The 25,903-nt window shown below is 44.2% G+C and overlaps 1 protein-coding gene across 2 annotated transcripts; it reads right to left on the bottom strand.

Moving 5' to 3' along the window:
- Positions 1-2,236: 2,236 nt before the first annotated feature.
- On the bottom strand, positions 2,237-25,903 carry LOC106613246 (programmed cell death protein 10). Of its 2 annotated transcripts, none has more exons than XM_014215318.3 (8): positions 25,736-25,903; positions 16,747-16,957; positions 16,288-16,341; positions 13,053-13,170; positions 8,846-8,972; positions 5,526-5,604; positions 5,257-5,339; positions 2,237-3,456 (listed from the first exon to the last, which is right to left on the bottom strand). In XM_014215318.3, exons 2-8 carry the CDS (start codon positions 16,834-16,836, stop codon positions 3,375-3,377), a joined length of 633 nt encoding a protein of 210 aa, XP_014070793.1. In that variant the 5' UTR covers positions 16,837-16,957; positions 25,736-25,903; the 3' UTR covers positions 2,237-3,374. The 2 variants fall into 2 exon arrangements, with proteins under 2 accessions (XP_014070793.1, XP_014070794.1); XM_014215319.3 differs by having other exon boundaries at positions 25,578-25,903.

Genomic DNA, 25,903 nt, shown 5'->3' on the forward strand with positions numbered 1-25,903 from the left:
GTATACTGAACAAAAATATAAACGCAAACATGCAAAGATTTTACTGAGTTACAATTCATAAGGAAATCAGTAAATTCTAATAAATTCATTAGGCCCTAATCTATGGATTTCACATGACTGGGAATACAGATATGCATCGGTTGGTCACAGATAATCAATAGGTAGGGGCGTGGATAAGAAAACCAGTCAGTATCTGGTGTGACCCCCATTTGCCTCGTGCTGCACGACACATCTCCTCCACTTAGAGTTGATCAGGCTGTTGATTGTGGACTGTGAAACATTGTCCCACTCCTCTTCAATGGCTGTGTGAAGTTGCTGGATATTGGCGGGAACTGGAACACGCTTTCGTACACATCGATCCAGAGCACCCCAAACATGCTCAATGGGTGACATGTCTGGTGAGTATGCAGGCCATGGAAGAACTGGGACATTTTCATCTTCCAGGAATTGTGTACAGATCCTTGCGACATGGGGCCGTGCATTATCATGCTGAAACATGAGGTGATGGCGGCGGATGAATGGCACGACAATGGGCCTCAGGATCTCGTCAAGGTATCTCTGGGCATTCAAATGACCAACGATAAAACGCAGTTGTGTTCGTTGTCCATAGCTTATTCCTGCCCAGAGCACAACCCCACCGCCACCACTCTGTTCACAACGCATTGTTTTTTAAAGAGGCCTTTTATTGTCCCCAGCACAAGGTGCACCTGTGTAATGATCATGCTTCTTGATATGCCACACCTGTTAGGTGGATGGATTTATCTTGGCACAAGCGATGCTCACTAACAGGGATGTTATTAATACATTTGAGCACGAAATAATCTTGTGCTTATGAACAATTTCTGGGATCTCTTATTTCAGCTCACAAAACGCTTTTACATGTTGCGTTTATATTTTCACTCAGTGTTCCTTCAAACATACCAGCTCACAGTCACATGGTGTTCTGCTGACCCTTTGTGTACAGTATGACTGGGTCTCCTCTCCTTGAGAGGTTGGTCTTCAGAGCTCTTTTCCAACCATTAAGTAAGACACTCCAAACAAGGCTTCGATGTTGCATTGGTTTGAATTAAGTTTTAATTGATCCCAAGTGTCTAAATATTGTTTTTTTCTCCAGTTTGTGTTCTTCACTTTATAACATTGACAGTATACTTTGCCCCTCACACCACCTTTGTCAAATATAGGATAGCGTTCCCAGTAGCACCCTGCAGCATACCACCCAGCAGCATACCACCCTGCATCCCAATGCTGGCTTGCCTCTGAAGCTGAGCTGGGTTGGTCCTGGTCTGTCACTCGATGGGAGACCAGATGCTGCAGGAAGTGGTGTTGGAGGGCCAGTAGGATAAACTCTTTCCTCAGGTGTTCTGACTCTCTATGGTCACTAGAGCCCATGGCCCTTATCGTAAGAGTAGGGGCGTTAACACTGATGTCCCGGCTAAATCCCCAATCTGGGCCTCATTCTGGGCCTCATACCATCATGGCCACCTGATTATCCCCAGCTTCCAATTGGCTCATTCCTCTCCCCTGTAACTATTCTCCAGATTGTTGCTGTAAATGAGAATGTGTTCTCAGTCAACTTACCTGGTAAAATAATGAATCCTAGCACTCTTCAAGTACTGTAGCACAGTCCCAGAGAGTTAACTGCCACCAGTAGCCATAACAGTGGCAAAGAAACCCCCCAGTATTATTTCATTATGCCCATCTCTCAAAGCCTGGAGCAAATGTCTCCTGGCAACAACCGAGTGAGGCTTGTGTTCGCGTGTCCAGCATGCAGTTTCTGTGGTCTATTCACAATTCCCACACAGTAACATGTTCAACATAGCAACACAGTAACTCAATTACTTTAACAATCACAGACATCTACGAACACACACACACCCTCAATGTCCAGCTGCTCATATAACAGTTTTGCACCTAACACAGTCAAATAAAACATTGAGATATACTCTTGGGTATCATTTTACACACACACACACACCACACACACACACTCTATCGTCTCTGAATTAGCTGATAAGATCCGTCGCCAACAGCGACAGGATCGGAAATTAGGTCTCAGTGATTTCAAAAATAAACGTTTAAGAATTAACGCTTTCAGAATGGGATTAACCGACTGATGGAAACAGGTACAGACCAAGAATAGCTCCTTAATTCCACCATGGCAAATCCACTGTTACACAGGGAAGAAATAAATACCTATTTTACATGGGAAATTACAAAAAAATACCCTTTTAAAATCTTTCCAAAATGTTTAAACTATTTATTTTAACATTTTGCAACCAAATAGCTGTTAAATATACAACTTGCACCATCATGTCTCATTGTTCATGTTAGAATGTGAAAAAAGCAGAAGTGCCTATATTAAAGGACAACTCCACCCAAAAAACATATTTTGGTATTTGTTTCATTAGTCCATTGTTGACATAGTCCAAAAATGTTTTGCTTGTCAGCAATCAAGTTTTCAAGATATGTAACTTTCAAAATACAGAAACCATCCCCCGTATGAACCATTTAGCATCCATTAAGGAATGCCTCCATGGCCACGTTAAGGCCGGGTCTTTTGGCTTCCACATGGACAAAGTGAGAGAGCAAGTGAAAGGAAGAGAAGGTGTGCGAGGGGAGAAATGAGAGGAGCTTTAACATAAGATACTCTGTGGCGATAGCATGACATAAGATACTCTGTGGAGATAACATGACATAAGATACTCTGTGGCGATAGCATGACATAAGATACTCTGTGGAGATAGCATGACATAAGATACTCTGTGGCGATAGCATGACATAAGATACTCTGTGGAGATAGCATGACATAAGATACTCTGTGGAGATAGCATGACATAAGATACTCTGCGGAGATAGCATGACATAAGATACTCTGCGGAGATAGCATGACATAAGATACTCTGCGGAGATAGCATGACATAAGATACTCTGCGGAGATAGCATGACATAAGATACTCTGCGGAGATAGCATGACATAAGATACTCTGTGAAGATAGCATGACATAAGATACTCTGTGGAGATAGCATGACATAAGATACTCTGTGGAGATAGCATGACATAAGATACTCTGTGGAGATAGCATGACATAAGATACTCTGTGGAGATAGCATGACATAAGATACTCTGTGGAGATAGCATGACATAAGATACTCTGTGGAGATAGCATGATCCTGGTGGAAAAAAAACACAATAAAAAAAGAAAAGAAAATCTCTGGCAATTTAATTATAATCTGGCCGCCTGCAACTCTAAATGATCCCCCTCTTGAAGCAGGACTTATAAATTATACAGTCCCAGAAACAGAATCTTAACATTGTACATATAAATGGTTTCCTGTCCTCTGTTAAAAGCCTGGGTTAGTGTGGTTAACCCCATCTATGTCACGGTCTTGAAGGTCTGGAGTATTAGGTTGGTTTGGTGGATGAGCCTGTTCGCGCTGACAAACACGTTTATCGCCCTGGAAACAAGCGGGACACACATGGAAGGCAATGTCAGTCACAGGAAACCATGGTACGCTGGGATTGATACAGTGCTTTGATCTGTGGAAATGTCAGGCTTCAGAGAATTAACCCTAAATGTGATTTCACAGTGACCACCCTGAAAACAACAAGTATCATTACTGCCACACAGTCACATGTTCTACTAAGCAGTGCACCAAACCACAATAAACAAAGAATTATATTGAATTCTGCTTATATCACGCTATAACACAATAAATAAAGTTAAAAAAATGAGACAAAAGACCACTGAGTGGTTTTGAAGTGACAGGTTGGCGTGAAATCTGTAACCCATCTCTGCTGTGCTTTATCAGCACCACGGACAGCCCCCTAGACAGTAAAGCAAGGTCTATTTGGCAATGAATATAGGCTACAAGATAGTAGTAGTACAGTGCATTTCAAATGCTCTTTGCTTGATGATGCCTAGAGAACCCTTTGGCTCTATGAATAGCATGCTTCCAGTTAGAATACCGTTGAAGGCCTGCGTTAGCATTGAACTCAATACAGACATGGGAACCAAAATTCCCCATCTGCAGTAACCGAGTATTCCAGCCCCTCTCTTCTGTCATGACTCTCCTGTGAGGATCCAAAGGATCGGGTTACAGTGAATCAGCTCTACAGAACTCTCTCTCTCCCGCAAGGGGGGGGTTATGACACCTCACACCCATCGGAAATTGTAAGGCAGGAGGCGATTCCTTTCTGCTCTAGCATGGGTGACTGGAATGTCTTTGTGCCTCATGAAGAGTTTACAGCCCAAAACTAAAACATCAAACCATGGACACATGGGGACCCCTTATTTCACCCCCTTGAATGCTGGTAGTAATGAGAGGTGGAATACAGAAAATTAATGTCTACTTTGTTAAATGAAGACGTTATGACGAAAATACTAAGAAGCCAACTAAACTGTAGTGGTAGGGCGTGAGGCAGAGTTGAGCAAAGCAGATTCAACCGTAAACTTGACCCCGTCCTTATGAATCAAAATGAAATATTACAGGCGGAGGCGTATCTCGTTATTCATGTAGCCTACCACAGATGAGCAGCATTTCTTCCCGCTTTATACGGAAATCCAAAGGAGTCACACCTAACCTCCCAGTGTCCATGGTGCAGACACAGCCGAGATACAGATTTCGCACCAACGTGTCACACAATCATTTGAACTTTGCTATTTTTATATAGACACGTACAACTAAAACTGAATGGTCTGAGCCCCCTCTAGCATCTTCGTGGAAGACATTTTTGTTGTAGCCCCAGACAAGGACACTCGATTTAACTTGTCAACTAATCATCAAGCCCTCGATGAGTTGAAATCAGGTGAGTTTGTCTGGGGAAATAACAAACTGGAGGACTGGAGTTGGGCTGTTGGGGGAACTGGAGGACTGGAGTTGGGCTGTTGGGGGAACTGGAGGACTGGTGTTGGGCTGTTGGGGGTACTGGAGTTGGGCTGTTGGGGGAACTGGAGGACTGGAGTTGGGCTGTTGGGGGAACTGGAGGACTGGAGTTGGGCTGTAAGCCAGTATGGGTGATATACTGCACAGGCAACACTGCTCTACATGATTCAGATGTAAGCCAGTATGGGTGATATATTGTACGGGCAACACTGCTCTACATGATTCAGATGTAAGCCAGTATGGGTGATATATTGTACGGGCAACACTGCTCTACATGATTCAGATGTAAGCCAGTATGGGTGATATATTGTACGGGCCATGGAAGAGAACAGCAGGGTAGAAACATGAAGGAGGATGTGATAAGGTTCTTACTTTCCATCTTTGAAGTAGGTTTTAAGTGTGTCGCTGAAGCTCTTGGAGTATTTCACAAACTCTTTCTTTTGGTGTTCCAGTGCCTGGGAAAAACAACAGAGGCTTTTCACTCTTTCAGAAGATAACAGGAAAAAACACATCTGAAACTCTGCTGATAGCTGAGGGAGAATGAAAAGAACAGATGTCTTAATTGGATTGTTCGTGTGTGTGTGTGTGTGTGTGTGTGTGTGTGTGTGTGTGTGTGTGTGTGTGTGTGTGTGTGTTCTCACCCGTCGGTTCTGGTACTGGTATTTTCGGAAGACAGTGTTGACTGTGTCCAGGAGTTCCTTTATGGCGCTGGCAATATCTCTGTGGGCAATGAGTCCAACAGCAGTCAGTCATCCTGAACCATCTCACCTCTCTCTCTCTCCTTCTTAGTCCAACAGCAGTCAGTTATCCTGAACCATCTCACCTCTCTCTCCCTCTCTCTCCTTCTTAGTCCAACAGCAGTCAGTCATCCTGAACCATCTCACCTCTCTCTCTCTCTCTCCTTCTTAGTCCAACAGCAGTCAGTCATCCTGAACCATCTCACCTCTCTCTCTCTCCTTCTTAGTCCAACAGCAGTCAGTCATCCTGAACCATCTCACCTCTCTCTCTCTCCTTCTTAGTCCAACAGCAGTCAGTCATCCTGAACCATCTCACCTCTCTCTCTCTCTCCTTCTTAGTCCAACAGCAGTCAGTCATCCTGAACCATCTCACCTCTCTCTCCCTCTCTCTCCTTCTTAGTCCAACAGCAGTCAGTCATCCTGAACCATCTCACCTCTCTCTCTCTCCTTCTTAGTCCAACAGCAGTCAGTCATCCTGAACCATCTCACCTCTCTCTCCCTCTCTCTCCTTCTTAGTCCAACAGCAGTCAGTCATCCTGAACCATCTCACCTCTCTCTCTCTCCTTCTTAGTCCAACAGCAGTCAGTCATCCTGAACCATCTCACCTCTCTCTCCTTCTTAGTCCAACAGCAGTCAGTCATCCTGAACCATCTCACCTCTCTCTCTCTCCTTCTTAGTCCAACAGCAGTCAGTCATCCTGAACCATCTCACCTCTCTCTCTCTCTCTCTCCTTCTTAGTCCAACAGCAGTCAGTCATCCTGAACCATCTCACCTCTCTCTCTCTCTCCTTCTTAGTCCAACAGCAGTCAGTCATCCTGAACCATCTCACCTCTCTCTCTCTCTCTCTCTCTCCTTCTTTGTCCAACAGCAGTCAGTCATCCTGAACCATCTCACCTCTCTCTCCTTCTTTACCTTCCCCCCCTCCCTCCTTTCTAGAACCTCTTACTCACTCTTTCAGTCCTCTCCCGTTCACTTTTAAATACTGCAGTTTCATAAAGCAAATGGGGGAAACGTTTTCAACATTGTTCCAAATAAACTTTTTTTTCTAAATCTTCCACTGAGTAAGTTACTTCGAGATTGAATGAGAGAACTAGTAAAGTGAGCCAAGGCAGAAACAACCCCTGAAAGAATAAGTGTGTGGGAGAAGAATTGTGTAGATCTGTGTGTGTGTGTGTGTGTGTGTGTGTGTGTACTAACTTGAGACAGTGTTACATTGGAAAGTACAGCACGTCAAACGTTTGGACACACCTACACATTCAAGGGTTTTTCTTTATTTTCACTATTTTCTACATTGTAGAATAATAGTTGTCACGATGTAGCCTTCTGGGTGGGTCTCTCCCACTCTCCCCGCCCCCCTCCCCCTCCCTCTCTCTTTAGAAACTCCTAAAGAGAAGAATTAAACAATATTTCTATTTTTGAGAATGTGGGAGTGGTCCATGGACACTTAAGGGAGTCATGACGAGTGTGTTTCATTTGGTGATCTCATGAAGGACAGGAAACCCACATTACTGTGTCTCTGTGTACACATTTCAATTATCAAATGTACATCTAGATGTTGGCTAAAATGAATGAGTAAATATGAAACTATTCGTGAAAAGATGTATTGTGATGTCAGCCTTCTAAATGGGAGTATGGATTTAATGTTTAACTAGTCAGTGGCCACGCCCCCGTGAGGCCAGACATTACATCAGGTGTCATGGAAACCACAGAGTATAAAACCCACTTCTTACAAAACGTACATAAAGTCAGAGAACGCTGGGACGAGTCCCCATGTTGGAATGGCTACAATTCTGTAGACCATTAGACTAGAAAACATGCAGCTGACGCTACACGTGAAATGGTTAAGAACTACAACTCTATTAGGCCATGGAGACCATACAGTGGGTAGCGTTGGCTACAAAGCTGGACATGGTTAAACTCTGAGACTATCGATATCACTACAGAATAAGAGCAAATCCTAGACGGAGAATTACTAGTCTGCAGCTGGAAATTAAGTAAATCTAGTACGAGAACACCGACAACCGCGGAAGCATCTATTCTATGCAACAAACATCTGTACGCCTGACGTATCCATTACAACAGACAGCATACAGAGCCACTGAGAAAGCGACAACTACGAAAGACATTGTGACTCCTGGGGAAGTTAAGCAGAGACTCTCTGATGAACTGACTCTCCAGCAGACGGACCGGCGATTCCAACAGAGAAGACAACGACATAAGGCCGTAAATATATACATTGCAATTATTTTCGAATGAGCAGCCGTTCATGTGCAAAGGATTAGCATTTCAATTAATATAACTATCAACTGTGTGTAGTGAATACATTTTGTCTTTCCCGCTCTTTTTCTGTCCCCACCCTTTTCCATTGTCTACCAAGCTGTCATACCGGTTTAGCCCACTAGGGACTTATCAATGCATTGTGTTAGTAACCAATATCTACTGTTTGTTATGGATTTCTGTAATTATTTAGTTAGTAAATATGGAATCATGTAGTAACCAAAAAAAGTGTTAAATCGAAATATATTTTATATTTGAGATTCTTCAAAGTAGCAACCCTTTGCCTCGATGACAGCTTTGCACACTCTTGGCATTCTCTCAACCAGCTTCATGAGGAATGCTTTTCCAACAGTCTTGAAGGAGTTCACACATATGCTGAGCACTTGTTGGCTGATTTTCCTTCACTCTGCTGTCCAACTCACCCCAAACCATCTCAATTGGTTGAGGTTGGGTGATTGTAGAGAACAGGTCATCTGATGCAACACTCCATCACTCTTCTTCTTGGTCAAATAGCCCTTACACAGCCTGGAGGTGTGTTGGGTCATTGACCTGTTGAAAAACAAATGATAGTCCCACAAATGATAGTCCCATCTAAAAAAAATAACACTTTTTTGGTTACTACATGATTCCATATGTGTTATTTCATAGTTGATGTCGTCACTATTATTCTACAATGTAGAAAATAGTAAAAAAATAAAGAAAAACCCTTGAATGAGTAGGTGTGTCCAAACTTTGGACTGGTACTGTAAATGGAAACAAGAGTATGTGTGTGTGTTTGGAGAATGTGTGCTTGAGAAGTGTGAATCACGTCACTGACAGTGTACTGGGAGGTCTCCGAGCTTGTATGTATGTATGTATGTATGTATGTATGTATGTATGTATGTATGTATGTATGTAGTGTATGTATGTATGTATGTATGTGCATGTATGCATGTATGTGTACTGACTTGATGGTCTGTAAGAAGCGTACTCTGTCGTTGATTTCATCTGGGATCTTGCTGAGGATGTGTTTGAGTGCCCGGGCCTTGCCATTCAAGTCCTGGAACTCCTGCTCAGGCCTGTCAATCATGAACTCTACACACACACACACACACGAAGACAGCCTCAGTCACCATGGAGACAGACAGGTCAACAAGATGGTGGTGGACTGTAGAGAGAGCGTTCCAGAGGCACTAACAGAACAGCCCCACTCAGAGAGCCGTCTGTGTGTGTGAGCAGAGTACAGTGACTGTGTGTGTGTGTGTGTGTGAGCAGAGTACTGTGACTGTGTGGGGAAAGTTAGAAAGAGGTACAACTGTAGTGTAGCCTGGCTAAAAGCAGGAAGTACAGTGTCTTCAGAAAGTATTCAAACCCTTTTACTTTTCCCACGTTGTTGTTGTTACATACTACATTTAAAATGGATTACATTTAGGTGTTGTGTCGCTGGCCTGCACACAACACCCCAAACTGTCAAAGCGGAATTATGTTTGATTTATTTTGGATTTTTTTACTAATTAATTAAAAATGAAAAGCTGAAATGTCTTGGGTCAATAAGTATTCAACTCCTTTATGGCAAGCCTAAATACGCTTCAGAAGTAAAAATGTGCTTAACAAGTCACATTTGGGGTGGCAGGTAGTTAGAGTGTAGAGGAGGCAGGTAGCCTAGTGGTTAGAGTGTAGAGGAGGCAGGTAACCTAGTGGTTAGAGTGTAGAGGAGGCAGGTAGCCTAGTGGTTAGAGTGTAGAGGAGGCAGGTAGCCTAGTGGTTAGAGTGTAGAGGAGGCAGGTAGCCTAGTGGTTAGAGTGTAGAGGAGGCAGGTAGCCTAGTTGTTAGAGTGTAGAGGAGGCAGGTAGCATAGTGGTTAGAGTGTAGAGGAGGCAGGTAGCATAGTGGTTAGAGTGTAGAGGAGACAGGTAGCATAGTGGTTAGAGTGTAGAGGAGGCAGGTAGCCTAGTGGTTAGAGTGTAGAGGAGGCAGGTAGCCTAGTGGTTAGAGTGTAGAGGAGACAGGTAGCATAGTGGTTGGAGAGTAGAGGAGGCAGGTATCCTAGTGGTTGGAGCGTAGAGGAGGCAGGTATCCTAGTGGTTAGAGCGTAGAGGAGGCAGGTAGCCTAGTGGTTGGAGCGTAGAGGAGGCAGGTATCCTAGTGGTTGGAGCGTAGAGGAGGCAGGTATCCTAGTGGTTAGAGCGTAGAGGAGGCAGGTAGCCTAGTGGTTAGAGCGTAGAGGAGGCAGGTAGCCTAGTGGTTAGAGCGTAGAGGTGGCAGGTAGCCTAGTGGTTAGAGCGTAGAGGAGGTAGGTAGCCTAGTGGTTAGAGCGTAGAGGAGGTAGGTAGCCTAGTGGTTAGAGCGTAGAGGAGGCAGGTAGCCTAGTGGTTAGAGCGTAGAGGAGGCAGGTAGCCTAGTGGTTAGAGTGTAGAGGAGGCAGGTAGCCTAGTGGTTAGAGTGTTGAGGAGGTAGGTAGCCTAGTGGTTAGAGTGTAGGGGAGGCAGGTAGCCTAGTGGTTAGAGTGTAGAGGAGGCACGTAGCCTAGTGGTTAGAGTGTAGAGGAGGCAGGTAGCCTAGTGGTTAGAGTGTAGAGGAGGCAGGTAGCCTAGTGGTTAGAGTGTAGAGGAGGCAGGTAGCCTAGTGGTTAGAGTGTAGAGGAGGCAGGTAGCCTAGTGGTTAGAGTGTAGAGGAGGCAGGTAGCCTAGTGGTTAGAGTGTAGAGGAGGCAGGTAGCCTAGTGGTTAGAGTGTAGAGGAGGCAGGTAGCCTAGTGGTTAGAGTGTAGAGGAGGCAGGTAGCCTAGTGGTTAGAGTGTAGAGGAGGCAGGTAGCCTAGTGGTTAGAGTGTAGAGGAGGCAGGTAGCCTAGTGGTTAGAGTGTAGAGGAGGCAGGTAGCCTAGTGGTTAGAGTGTGGAGGAGGCAGGTAGCCTAGTGGTTAGAGTGTAGAGGAGGCAGGTAGCCTAGTGGTTAGAGTGTAGAGGAGGCAGGTAGCCTAGTGGTTAGAGTGTAGAGGAGGCAGGTAGCCTAGTGGTTAGAGTGTAGAGGAGGCAGGTAGCCTAGTGGTTAGAGTGTAGAGGAGGCAGGTAGCCTAGTGGTTCGAGTGTAGAGGAGGCAGGTAGCCTAGTGGTTCGAGTGTAGAGGAGGCAGGTAGCCTAGTGGTTCGAGTGTAGAGGAGGCAGGTAGCCTAGTGGTTAGAGTGTAGAGGAGGCAGGTAGCCTAGTGGTTAGAGTGCAGAGGAGGCAGGTAGCCTAGTGGTTAGAGTGTAGAGGAGGCAGGTAGCCTAGTGGTTCGAGTGTAGAGGAGGCAGGTAGCCTAGTGGTTAGAGCGTAGAGGAGGCAGGTAGCCTAGTGGTTCGAGTGTAGAGGAGGCAGGTAGCCTAGTGGTTCGAGTGTAGAGGAGGCAGGTAGCCTAGTGGTTAGAGTGTAGAGGAGGCAGGTAGCCTAGTGGTTAGAGCGTTGGACTAGTAACTGAAAGGTTGCTAGATCGAATCCCTGAGCTGACAAGGTAAAAATCTGTTGTTCTGTCCCTGAACATGGCAGTTAACCCACTTTTCCCCAGTAGGCCGACGGTAGGCCGTCATTGTAAATAAGAATGAAAGGTTCAATAAAATACAAATGTAATAAGTGTCATGGACTCATTCTGTGTAAAATAAAAGTCTTCAACATTATTTTTGAATGACTACCTCATCTCTGTAGCTCACACATACAGATAATTGTAAGGTCCCTCAGTCAAGCAGAGGATTTCAAACAAAGATTCAACCACAAAGATCAGGGAGGTTTTCCAATGCCTCGCAAAGAAGGGCACACATTGGTAGATGGGTAAAAAAAAAAAATAATATCCCTTTGAGCATGGTGAAGTTATTAATTATACTTTGGATGGTGTATCAATACACCCAGTCACTACAAGGATACAGGGGTCCTTCCTAACTCAGTTGCCGGAGAGGAAGGAAACCGCTCAGGGTTTTCACCATGAGGCCAACGGTGACTTTAAAACAGTTACAGAGTTTAATGGCTGTGATAAGAGAAAACTGAGGATGGATCAACAACATTGTAGTTACTCCACAACACTAACCTAATTGAAAATAGGAAAAATAGGGAAGCCTGTACAGAATACAAATATTCCAAAACATGCATCCTGTTTGCAATAACGCACTTGGTAAAACTGCCCCTGAATACAACGTGTTATGTTTGGGGAAAATCCAACACAACACATCACTGAGCACCCTGCTTCATATTTCCAAGCATGGTGGTGGCATCATCATGTTATGGGTATGCTTGTCATCGGCAAGGACTAGGGAGTTTTTTCGGATAAAAAGAAACGGAATAGAGCTAAGTACAGGCAAAATCCTAGAGGAAAACCTGGTTCAGTCTGCTTTGCAACAGACACTGGAAGACAAATTCACCTTTCAGCAGGACAATAACGTAAAACACAAGGCCAAATATACACTGGAGTTGTTCACCATGACGACCTTGAATGTTCCTGAGTGACCTAGATACAGTTTTAACTTAAATCTACTTGAAAATCTATGGCAAGACTGTCCAGCAATGATCAACTTCACAGAGCTAGAAACATTTAAAAGAATAATCCAGGTGTGGAAAGCTCTTAGACTAACCCAGAAAGACTCACAGCTGTAATGGCTGCCAAAGGTGATTCTAACATGTACTGACTCAGGGGTGTGAATACTTATGTAAACTAGATATTGCTGTAATAAACTTGAAATGAATTTGCTAAAACATGTTTTGACTTTGTCATTATGGGATATTGTGTGTAGATGGGTGAGAAAAAAATAAATTTAATACATTTTGAATTCAGGCTGTAACAACAAAATATGGAATAAGTCAAGGGGTATGAATACTTTCTGAAGGCACTGTATATTTAGTATTCAAACAGGAGCGAGGGTGCTCTCATCACTATGTGTGTGTGTGTAACTATAGCTGAGCTTTTCAAGCTGTGCACAATAATTAATTACTACCATCAATCAGGCCATGCAGGAGAGGAAATTCTATCCTGGAGGGTGGAAATGTCTCACAGGAGGACAGGCTGTTATATTTGTGGAGAAGCAGTGCCACCCTGAGGAGACAGACAGTACTGCACACAGAGGCATAATGCCTAACCATCTTCTTGGACGAGGTTATTCACTGCAGAACAGAGACAGACACACAAGCGGACAGAGACAAACGCAGAAAGACACACCTTCCACGTCGTCTGCAGCCATGCGCAGTAGTGACTCGATGAAGTTGACCTCCACGTTTTTCTTCTCCAGGATCTTCATGATGATGTCCTGGGTCAGCCCTGGGTTCTCCTTCTCAGCCTGACAACCAGAGTACACATCGCCAGGCTCTGCTAATCAACCACAGAGTACACATCACCAGGCCCTGCTAATCAACCCACAGAGTACACATCACCAGGCCCTGCTAATCAACCCACAGAGTGCACATCACCAGGCTCTGCTAATCAACCACAGAGTACACATCGCCAGGCACTGCTAATCAACCACAGAGTGCACATCGCCAGGCACTGCTAATCAACCACAGAGTACACATCACCAGGCTCTGCTAATCAACCACAGAGTACACATCACCAGGCTCTGCTAATCAACCACAGAGTACACATTATCAGTCTATGACAGGGATCGTCAGCTGGTGGTTTGCAGACCAATTATTATTATTAATAATTTAATATTAATTTACTGTTGAGTGTTAGACTAATAGACAAATCACAAGGTGCAACATGTGGTTGTGCATCAGCAGACAGTCGATTGGCCCATGTCAGCCACATTGTTTTATATTGGTAATTTAGTCCAGCGGCCAGCTATTTAACCTTGTAGTCAGCATGGTCCAATTACCAATCAGGGTGGGGTCCAATGATCATCAGTTATCATATTAAAAACTAACATTTTCTCTGCACCCCATGGCAAAATGGACAGAATTACAGCAAGCTTACTTTAAAAACTAACATTTTCTCTGCACCCCATGGCAATGTATAGAATTACAGCAAGCTTACTTTGAAAACTAACATTTTCTCTGCACCCCATGGCAAAATGGATAGAATTACAGCAAGCTTACTTTAAAACCTAACATTTTCTCTGCACCCCATGGCAATGTATAGAATTACAGCAAGCTTACTTTGAAAACTAACATTTTCTCTGCACCCCATGGCAAAATGGATAGAATTACAGCAAGCTTACTTTAAAACCTAACATTTTCTCTGCACCCCATGGCAAAATGGATGTGGGTACGCAGACCCACGAGCCACTGCAACCTCTCATGATAAGTAAAAATTTTTTGTGGCTCCCACCCCCATCAAAGTAGCCCATCACTGGTCTATGACAATGTTTTCCCTCGCATTGTCACGGAGAGCTCATTTCCTGCAATTCTACACATTTTGCAAATAGGGCTGAGTGAATCAAAAATAAACTAAATCAATGGAGGTCATAACATTTTGGGAGTTTTAGATTGACCCTGTCTAGTTATTATTTTGGCGATAGTAAAACATTATAATCAATTAATAATAAATACAAGACAGCTCCATTATCTTTTCTACATACGTTATATCTGTTTTAAGTTTACACTGAAAACATTTACCACCCAGAAAAGTATATTTACAGAAACCAGTCAGAAGTTTGTACACATCTACTCATTCGAAGGTTTCACTTTATTTTCTACATTGTAGAATAATAGTGAAGACATCAAAACTATGAAATAACACACATGGAATCATGTAGTAACCAAAAAAAGTGTTATATTTCAGATTCTTCAATGTAGCCACCATTTGCCTTGACAGCTTTGCATACTCTTGGCATTCTCTCAACCAGCTTCATGAGGTAGTCACCTGGAATGCATTGTAATTAACAGGTGTGCCCTGTTAAAAGTTAATCTGTGGAATTTCTTTCCTTCTTAACGCGTTTGAGCCAATCAGTTGTGTTGTGACAAGGTAGGGGTGGTATACAGAAGATAGCCCTATTTGGTAAAATACCAAGTCCATATTATAGCAAGAATAGCTCAAATAAGCAAAGATAAATGACAGTCCATCATTACTTTAAGACATGAAGGTCAGTCAACACGGACAATTTCAAGAACTTTTAAAGTTTCTTCAAATACAGTCGCAAAAACCATCAAGCGCTATGATGAAACTGAGGACCGCCACAGGAAAGGAAGACCCAGAGTCACCTCTGCTGCAGAGGATAAGTTCATTAGAGTTAACTGCACCTCAGATTGCAGCCCGAATAAATGCTACAGATTTCAAGTAACAGACACATCTCAACATCGACTGTTCAGAGGAGACTGTGTGAATCAGGCCTTCATTGTGGAATTTCTGCAAAGAAACCACTACTAAAGGACACCAATAAGAAAGAGACTTGCTTGGGACAAGAAACACGAGCAATGGACATTAGACCGGTGGAAATCTGCCCTTTGGTCTGATGAGTCCAAATGTAATATTTTTGGTTTCAACCACCGTGTCTTTGTGAGATGCAGAGTAGGTCAATGGATGACCTCTGCATGTGTTGTTCCCACCGTGAAGCATGGAGGAGGAGGTGTGATGTGGGGGTGCTTTGCTCTTGACACTGTCAGCGATTTACTTAGAACACAAGGCACACTTAACCAGCATGGCAACCACAGCATTCTGCAGCGATACATCATCCCATCTGATTTGCACTTAGTGGGACTATCATTTGTTTTTCAACAGGACAATGACCCAATACACCTCCAGGCTGTGTAAGGTCTATTTGACCAAGAAGGAGAGTGATGGAGCGCTGCATCAGATGACCTGGCCTCCACAATCACCCAACCTCAACCCAACTGAGATGGTTTGGGATGAGTTGGACCGCAGAGTGAAGGAAAAGCAGCCAACAAGTGCTCAGCATGTGTGTGAACTCCTTCAAGACTGTTGGAAAAGCATTCCAGGTGAATCTGGTTGAGAAAATGCCAAGAGTGTGGAAAGCTGTCATCAAGGCAAAGGGCAGCTATTTGAAGAATCTAAAATATTTTGATTTGTTTAACACTTTTTTGGTTACTACTTGGCTGTGTCCTTAGGGTCGTTGTCGTGTTGGAAGGTGAAGTTTTGCCCCAGTCTGAGGTCCTGAGTGTTCTGGAGCAGGTTTTCATTAAGGATCTCCATGTACTTTGCTCTGTTCATCTTTCCCTCGATCCTGACTAGTCTCCCAGTCCCTGGTTTTTGCTCTGACATGCACTGTCAACTGTGGGACCTTACATATAGTGGTGTGTGCCTTCTCCAAATCATGTCCAAACAATTGAATTGATCACAGGTGGACTCCAATCAAGTTGTAGAAACATCTCATCCTGCTTCCTAAAATACCCCTCAGGACTATTGTGTCTCTCATAAACTCCTGTCCTTTCCCATGAAGAGTGATTTGGTGTATGGGTCCCTACCTTGATAAACCTGCTGCCCTGTCCCTCCACCTCTTTACCTTTATAAACGCTGCCCTCAGGGTCTGTGCTGCCGACAGGTTCACTCTCTCCAACTGTAAACACATTATCAATGCATCAAAACACTTTCTAACAGATATCGTCTCATTAACACAGCATATATACACATCTCACAAACAAGGAAACACAGAGCTATACTAATTAGCACAACATGAAAACACTTCAAACTGCATAGCTAGTAGCTACATACATGGAACTTCATCTCATTAGCTAACACAGCAGAAACCCCCTACAGTACACTGGTACACACAAACACCATTGAATAAGAAGAGTGTGTGTGTGTTTGGGTTGGTTTTACTATCCTTGTGGGTACCAGAAGTCCTCACAATAATAGTACAACAAGGAACTTTGGGGACAAGTGTATCTGGGTATAACTTTATAGACCACAGACACACACATTGAAGAAACACTACATTACGTCTTTACCAAATCCTCTTTACCTCGTGGAAGACGGGGTACATCACAGTGTAGAGTGTCATGGAAACCATGGAGGTCATCTCTGCTTCATTCTTCATCTCTTCCATTGTCATCCTCGTCCAGAGGCCAACGTGTCTGTACGTGTGTGTACGTCTGTTTGTGTGTGTGTGTGTGTGTGGTGTGAAGGCTGCTACAGGGGCAGGGATCGCTTCAGAGAAGGCTGGGGGGCAGGACCTGAGGAGCAAAGAAAGGGTCCACGAGATAGCATGGGAGGAGGTAAAGGACAGAAAATACAATCCAATGTTGCATAACCTACATTATGAGGAGAGGATAGCATGGGAGGAGGTAAAGGACAGAAAACACAATCCAATGTTACATAACCTACTTTTTGACTATAATACTGCAGTTAGGCTGCTTTACTGCTTCTGGTTGAGGTCAAAATGTAGGCCTTGTTTTTTCTATGCTAGTAATGTCTATGTCAACAAACAACATCTAGCCTTGGTGGGCGATGACATTGTATAACCAGGTAAACATTCCATCTAGCCTTGGTGGGCGATGACATTGTATAACCAGGTAAACATTCCATCTAGCCTTGGTGGGCGATGACATTGTATAACCAGGTAAACATTCCATCAAGCCTTGGTGGGCGATGACATTGTATAACCAGGTAAACATTCCATCTAGCCTTGGTGGGCGATGACATTGTATAACCAGGTAAACATTCCATCAAGCCTTGGTGGGCGATGACATTGTATAACCAGGTAAACATTCCATCTAGCCTTGGTGGGCGATGACATTGTATAACCAGGTAAACATTCCATCAAGCCTTGGTGGGCGATGACATTGTATAACCAGGTAAACATTCCATCTAGCCTTGGTGGGCGATGACATTGTATAACCAGGTAAACATTCCATCTGGGCCTTGGTGGGCGATGACATTGTATAACCAGGTAAACATTCCATCTAGCCTTGGTGGGCGATGACATTGTATAACCAGGTAAACATTCCATCTGGGCCTCCCGAGTGCTAGAGGCGTCACTGCAGATCCAGGTTCGAGCCAGAGCTGTGTCGCAGCCGGCCACGACCGGATGTTGTAATATCACTTTCCTGAGCATGTCTGTGTCAACCAGGGAAAATAAATCCATAGTGCCTTCGCATGGTAGGCTAGGCCACGCATCATCAGGTCTTGCTTGACCAATAATATCTGAAATATGCCGCAAACTCATCACATTTAGATGTGGAGGAAAGTTCACATAGGTTTGCAGTGGTAGGATTTATCAGGCCATCAATGGTGGAGAACAGCACTCTCTAATGATTCAGAGTATTAGTGAAATTAGCCAGTCTGGCATTTCTAATTGCCTTGTTAGATATGCCAAGTTGCTCTCTCAGAATATCATAATGGACCTGCAACAGAATTTCTACACTTCCACTCTGCCTTTCTGCAATTTCTCTTTCATTGATTAGTTTCCTCACTCATCCAAGGGCCTCTTGGTTTGGATGGGGCCTTTTCAACTTTACTGCAGCATAAATGGTTTCCCTTAATTTGCCATTAAAAGTGATCAACTAAATCATCACAACAGGAAGGCAGAATAGGTGGATATACACTCAATATAATCCTGTAGCAACTTCAGAGGTAAGATAGTGTTTCTAAATAATGCGTTCAGTATTACCCTGTGTTATGGTCAACAAGGTAGTAAAACATCCACAGTGGTGATCAGATAAAACAACATCAACAATAGAGGATATGTCAATAGAAAGCCCCTTGGTAATAACCAGGTCCAGAGTATGGCTGTGGTTATGGGTGGGCCCAGTAGAAAGCCCCTTGGTAATAACCAGGTCCAGAGTATGGCTGTGGATATGGGTGGGCCCAGTAGAAAGCCCCTTGGTAATAACCAGGTCCAGAGAATGGCTGTGGATATGGGTGGGCCCAGCAGAAAGCCCCTTGGTAATAACCAGGTCCAGAGTATGGCTGTGGATATGGGTGGGCCCAGTAGAAAGCCCCTTGGTAATAAACAGGTCCAGAGTATGGCTGTGGATATGGGTGGGCCCAGTAGAAAGCCCCTTGGTAATAAACAGGTCCAGAGTATGGCTGTGGATATGGGTGGGCCCAGTAGAAAGCCCCTTGGTAATAACCAGGTCCAGAGTATGGCCGTGGTTATGGGTGGGCCCAGTAGAAAGCCCCTTGGTAATAACCAGGTCCAGAGTATGGCCGTGGTTATGGGTGGGCCCAGTAGAAAGCCCCTTGGTAATAACCAGGTCCAGAGTATGGCCGTGGTTATGGGTGGGCCCAGTAGAAAGCCCCTTGGTAATAACCAGGTCCAGAGTATGGCCGTGGTTATGGGTGGGCCCAGTAGAAAGCCCCTTGGTAATAACCAGGTCCAGAGTATGGCCGTGGTTATGGGTGGGCCCAGTAGAAATCCCCTTGGTAATAACCAGGTCCAGAGTATGGCCGTGGTTATGGGTGGGCCCAGTAGAAAGCCCCTTGGTAATAACCAGGTCCAGAGTATGGCCGTGGTTATGGGTGGGCCCAGTAGAAAGCCCCTTGGTAATAACCAGGTCCAGAGAATGGCCGTGGTTATGGGTGGGCCCAGTAGAAAGCCCCTTGGTAATAAACAGGTCCAGAGTATGGCCGTGGATATGGGTGGGCCCAGTAGAAAGCCCCTTGGTAATAACCAGGTCCAGAGTATGGCCGTGGTTATGGGTGGGCCCAGTAGAAAGCCCCTTGGTAATAAACAGGTCCAGAGTATGGCTGTGGATATGGGTGGGCCCAGTAGAAAGCCCCTTGGTAATAACCAGGTCCAGAGTATGGCCGTGGTTATGGGTGGGCCCAGTAGAAAGCCCCTTGGTAATAACCAGGTCCAGAGTATGGCCGTGGTTATGGGTGGGCCCAGTAGAAAGCCCCTTGGTAATAAACAGGTCCAGAGTATGGCCGTGGTTATGGGTGGGCCCAGTATAAAGCCCCTTGGTAATAAACAGGTCCAGAGTATGGCCGTGGTTATGGGTGGGCCCAGTATAAAGCCCCTTGGTAATAAACAGGTCCAGAGTATGGCCGTGGTTATGGGTGGGCCCAGTAGAAAGCCCCTTGGTAATAACCAGGTCCAGAGATGGCCGTGGTTATGGGTGGGCCCAGTAGAAAGCCCCTTGGTAATAACCAGGTCCAGAGTATGGCCGTGGTTATGGGTGGGCCCAGTAGAAAGCCCCTTGGTAATAAACAGGTCCAGAGTATGGCCGTGGTTATGGGTGGGCCCAGTAGAAAGCCCCTTGGTAATAACCAGGTCCAGAGATGGCCGTGGTTATGGGTGGGCCCAGTAGAAAGCCCCTTGGTAATAACCAGGTCCAGAGTATGGCCGTGGTTATGGGTGGGCCCAGTAGAAAGCCCCTTGGTAATAACCAGGTCCAGAGTATGGCCGTGGTTATGGGTGGGCCCAGTAGAAAGCCCCTTGGTAATAACCAGGTCCAGAGTATGGCCGTGGTTATGGGTGGGCCCAGTAGAAAGCCCCTTGGTAATAACCAGGTCCAGAGTATGGCCGTGGTTATGGGTGGGCCCAGTAGAAAGCCCCTTGGTAATAACCAGGTCCAGAGTATGGCCGTGGTTATGGGTGGGCCCAGTAGAAAGCCCCTTGGTAATAACCAGGTCCAGAGTATGGCCGTGGTTATGGGTGGGCCCAGTAGAAAGCCCCTTGGTAATAACCAGGTCCAGAGTATGGCCGTGGTTATGGGTGGGCCCAGTAGAAAGCCCCTTGGTAATAAACAGGTCCAGAGTATGGCCGTGGTTATGGGTGGGCCCAGTAGAAAGCCCCTTGGTAATAACCAGGTCCAGAGTATGGCCGTGGTTATGGGTGGGCCCAGTAGAAAGCCCCTTGGTAATAACCAGGTCCAGAGTATGGCCGTGGTTATGGGTGGGCCCAGTAGAAAGCCCCTTGGTAATAACCAGGTCCAGAGTATGGCCGTGGTTATGGGTGGGCCCAGTAGAAAGCCCCTTGGTAATAACCAGGTCCAGAGTATGGCCGTGGTTATGGGTGGGCCCAGTAGAAAGCCCCTTGGTAATAACCAGGTCCAGAGTATGGCCGTGGTTATGGGTGGGCCCAGTAACATGTTGGATAAAGTCCATAGAGCTCAAAAGATTCAGATAATCAATGGTCAGTCTCTTTGTCTACATGAATATTAAAAATCACCCAACACAATGATTGTATCATAGACAATAGTTCAGAGAAATCAGTAAAGGAAGTGGGGCAGTGTTTTGGTGGCCTATACAGGATTATAGCCAGTACTGGTGGGCGGTGGCTGATATTTAAACAGTATAGCATGATGATCAAAAGACCCATAGTTGCCAAATGAAATGTCCTTACAGCTGAGAGTGTTGGTAAAATAGAGGCTGTCCCTCCACCCTTCTTCCCTTTTCTCAGTATGAAAATCTGTATTCGGGGGAGGGGGGGTGGCTTCAATAATAGCAACACTGAAAACAGCCATGCTTCAGTGAGAAACATGCAATCAACTCTGCGCTCAGTAATGAAGTCATTCACGAGAAAGGTTTTACTAGCGATTTCTAACATTTAAAGTGCGTGTGGGCCACTCTGCCCCATGAGGCATCTGCCTAGAAGTAACCAATACAATATCAACCAACTTATTAACATTACAACCACGTTTTGTGACCGTCTCCAAACCTATCAGAACGGCAGGAAAATGACCGTTTGTTTGGATAAACTCACTAGAAGGCGGAGTTAAAGGAAGATAAATTAGGTTACTCACAATAACTATAATCATTTCTACAGTAGTTGATATGCTTTCCAAGTCCTCTGTTGGTTAGTCTGACAGGGAGAACTGGAGCGCCGCCAGACCCCGTCTGTCAGTCTGACAGGGAGAACTGGAGCACCGCCAGACCCCGTCTGTCAGTCTGACAGGGAGAACTGGAGCACCGCCAGACCCCGTCTGTCAGTCTGACAGGGAGAACTGGAGCGCCGCCAGACTCCGTCTGTCAGTCTGACAGGGAGAACTGGAGCGCCGCCAGACCCCGTCTGTCAGTCTGACAGGGAGAACTGGAGCGCCGCCAGACCCCGTCTGTCAGTCTGACAGGGAGAACTGGAGCGCCGCCAGACCCCGTCTGTCAGTCTGACAGGGAGAACTGGAGCGCCGCCAGACCCCGTCTGTCAGTCTGACAGGGAGAACTGGAGCGCCGCCAGACCCCGTCTGTCAGTCTCTAAAACATGTTTTATTCCAGCAGCAACCAGATGAGGAGCAGCAGGAGAAATCCTGCTCAAAACAGGCTCTGTATGCTCTGCACGTGTGATAGTTGTGTTGGCTAAATAAGATACATAATGACTAACGAAAATACACACAGGCCAATTTAATTCCACTAAATTATGAAAATTAACCTATAAACCGATAAGCATGTAGATAAACTGTATTTCCATCGACAAATATTTCCATCAATGAATAAAAGCATTATTTTCCAATGGATTTTTCCCCCGGGTCATTTTGGCCGGCAACAGTTTAATTTATGGCATTTCTTATTTTTTGGGCCAAAAGTCCGGAATTGCGGGCTAACGGATATCCTGGGTACACCTGTGCTTCCGAGCAGGCAAGCTACGATTCTCTTTCCTCATACTCTGACTGAAACATTTAGCAGCATTATCTACTGTATGACATCACCCTGGGCCGCCCCCGAGTGGCGCAGCCGGTCTAAGGCACGGCATCTCAGTGCAAGAAGCATCACTACAGTCCCTGGTTTGAATCCAGGCTGTATCACATCCTGCCGTGATTGGGAGTCCCATAGGTGCTCTACAATTGACCTAGCGTCGTCCGGGTTTGGCCGGGGTAGGCCGTCATTGTAAATAAGAATTTGTCAATGACTTGCCTAGTTAAATAAAAAGTGACATTACCAGACAGCACTTCAATGTGGTATGTTCTATTTGTGGCTAGGCAGTCAGTGTCTTCAGAGGACGTTGATAAAACCATAGCCAGAAGCTGCTCTGAGCACTGCTCCCAGGTCAGCTTCATATCCATGTATTCCTTTCAGACCAGGATGAACGCAGGGGAAACTGATAGCAGAACACAGGGGCAACTTTTCACTAGAGCAGTGCTGAGACTCCTTAGGCCATGTCCCAATAATCTCACCACAAGCTTGACACATTTCCTTCAAGGTCTCTGATTTGAAAGGACTTGATAGCAGCCTAAGGGCACCACACTGAGACTAGAAACATTCCACCCAGCAGTGAAGAGTGGGGGACAATAGCAGAGGAAAGGAAAAATGATTGGACATGTTATTTCTTATCTGATGCTATGCTTCTCTCCGTTGCCTATCATCCGGCCAACTTTACTGTCTGCAACACGCTGATTAGATGGGCTACTGGACCTGCAGAGAATGACATCACTTTCAATGATCTCAGTTGTCTGACTGTTATGAGACAAAGACCAAGCTATACAACCACCGAGACGTCATTTCAGGCAGTCGTGCATTATCACATAGTAAAACGAACAGGTTTAATTTACAGGCCGTTAAACCTCATTTAAAATGTCACATAAAGCAAGGCTCATGGACGGCTGACTGGTCCGATAAGCCAGCTGCTATGGAGAAATGTACAGCAATTACAAAACAACAACAGATGCCTTCTAGCCGTAATTCCCATCCACCAGTACCACCTCGTGTACTGTAGCTACCCCATGCAGCTACCTCCTCCTTGATTAGTGTCTTGACTTGAGTAACGTTACACTCTGCCACAAATTAGCTAATTACATTTCCAACTACTCATGACATTTCATTATAATGAGGTCACCGTTTGATGACAACTGCAGTGTAATCATTAGTCCAAACACGAGAGTTTCTAACGGACAAATTCAGGTAACATAAGGTCCCTGCTCGTTTCGTTCGCTTCCGTTTAAAGAAACGTTTTGCAACAGGATCGGCTTAATGCTCTTTTCACACCACTTTGATACCGAATTGGCTTTGTAGCAGGTTTGGATAATTAACCTCGAAAGTTCAGGACACTGATGTTAAGGTTCAGGAAATGCTCTCCTAACCTGCTACAAAAAAAAAACACGTTGTACTGTATAGAAGTGGCGTGAAAATAGTGTGTACCGTCTAGCAGTTAGACTGCGACGGTATCGGTAAATTAGCGTTATCGAGCTAACGAGGCTAACTGGCCAACTAACTTATTTTTTTTATTTTTATTTTTTACAAAATATCATTAAAAAAAATAATATATATATATATAAACTGGCCCAAATCAGCTATACATAATTCAGCAGGGAGGTGTGCAACTCCTACACATTATACCAGTGTAGAAACTACATCACCTACATAGGTATTACCATATCCCTTTCAATTCACATTCCTTGCAGAAAGAACTATTTGCAAATATTTTAAAACGTCCAGAAAGACCGTGGTCTTAGAAGGGTATTTATAATTTAAAAGACATATATTATGTGAATGGATGTGGATGAAAGAATTCTGCCAGTGTTTTAAAGTCCTAGTTTCATATTTTTTCCTTTACCTCCAACTCTATATATCCAAGTGAGCTTATGAGGACCTTGCGGATCAGATTTACCATTAAACCCATTGATCTAACGTGTAACAGACAGACACTGCTCAAAAGGAGTTGTTTGTGATATCGACGCTCAGTTGCCACTTTATTAGGTTCACCACCCTATTCACGAAAATAAATTGCTCCTACATACACCAAGTCCCATGGTTTTGGCTTGCTAGACAAGGTATTAAGTATTAAGGTATTCTGTTACTATTTGTTTGAACTTTAGAATGTGCAAAATGACAGCATAGTCTGTGATGGTCCAAAACTTATACTGACTGTAACAAACTCCAACTGGACTTAAAAACTTGAACAGTCTATGTCCTTTTCTGTGTTCATTAACAGTTCTGAATTCACTGTGCTCCACATGCATAGGGGGTTGTACCTAATAAAGTGACCACTGAATCTATAGACTTTCCAGAATGTGTTCTGGGAATACCCGGGGTATTAAACATTTGGCTATAAGTGTTAAACAGTTTAATCTATTACCTCAGGAGATGGTACAATTCAGCTTGTCTGGTGATGACAAAAAAGGACTTCAACAAAGACAAAATAGAAAATGATTGTAAGGGGCCTCTTTGCTGTTAAATTAGAGACGTATAAATAAATGACTGTGCCTTGTAACTACTTTAAAATGTGGAACTGTTGCACTAAAAATGCAAACATTGATTTGGCATACAATTTAAGATGGTAAACATTGTACAACTACATAAACATTAACTTCATATAGATCAAATTTCACTTGGTATTAACATTTCTTTAAAGTTATTGCAAATAAATGCATATTTTCAAAAAAAATTCTGCGACAATCAATGAATTAGATATCGATTTCTTCATCTTTAAATGCAATATTTTAGAATTTGTGTTTCTACCAAGTCAAAACTGTAATTTTTACTCAAAACAAAGGAAGTAAAAGTATGCTAGACATTTATAGAATAAATTATACTTCGTTTAATGTTTCTGTGACAAACGGTGAATTCGTTATTGATTTATACCGCTTTTAATGGCATTTGGCGAACGTCTGTTGAATGTCTGTTCAACGTCTGTTGAACGTGTGAATATAAAACCAACTTTACCTCGGTTAGGAAGTTGGATGTCACCTGCCACTGCCAGTGCCAGAAACGTGGATAATTTAAAATTACACAACTAAGATTAGCTAACTAACGTTAACTTAGTTATGACATATACAGTTACGTTGATCAGGACAATTATGGAAGTGATTAGCTACAATCGACCAACACACAGTTAGCTATGATCACCAGCTAGTTAAACATCCTCTAATAACGATGAGGGGAATTTCTAATTATCAGTTAGCTAGTTACTATACTCACTTTGAATCATCGCCCAAGTAGGTATCTAGGTGCGTGAATACGCTAAAGTACTAGCTAGCTAAACAGGTACTGTAACGTTAACTCTCTTAGCTAGCTAAATAAAAAACGATTCGCTAACGTTAGTTGGTGAAATAGCAACGCCGCCTTTACCTACATACCTGTTTACAGTAGACAGAAGTAGTAGATTGCTTATTTATACCGAAGTAGGCTCATTGGCCGTGGCTAGCTAGTCGTGTGTTTTATTTTGTAATTCAAAGTTTTCTGCATGGTCAAACTGGCTAGCCAAGAGGGGACAAGGTTTTCCGAGTAAACACCAATCAGCTGGC

This window comes from Salmo salar, chromosome 09, assembly GCF_965601325.2.
Source record: "Salmo salar chromosome 09, fSalSal1, whole genome shotgun sequence".
Classification (NCBI taxonomy): Eukaryota; Metazoa; Chordata; class Actinopteri; order Salmoniformes; family Salmonidae; genus Salmo; species Salmo salar.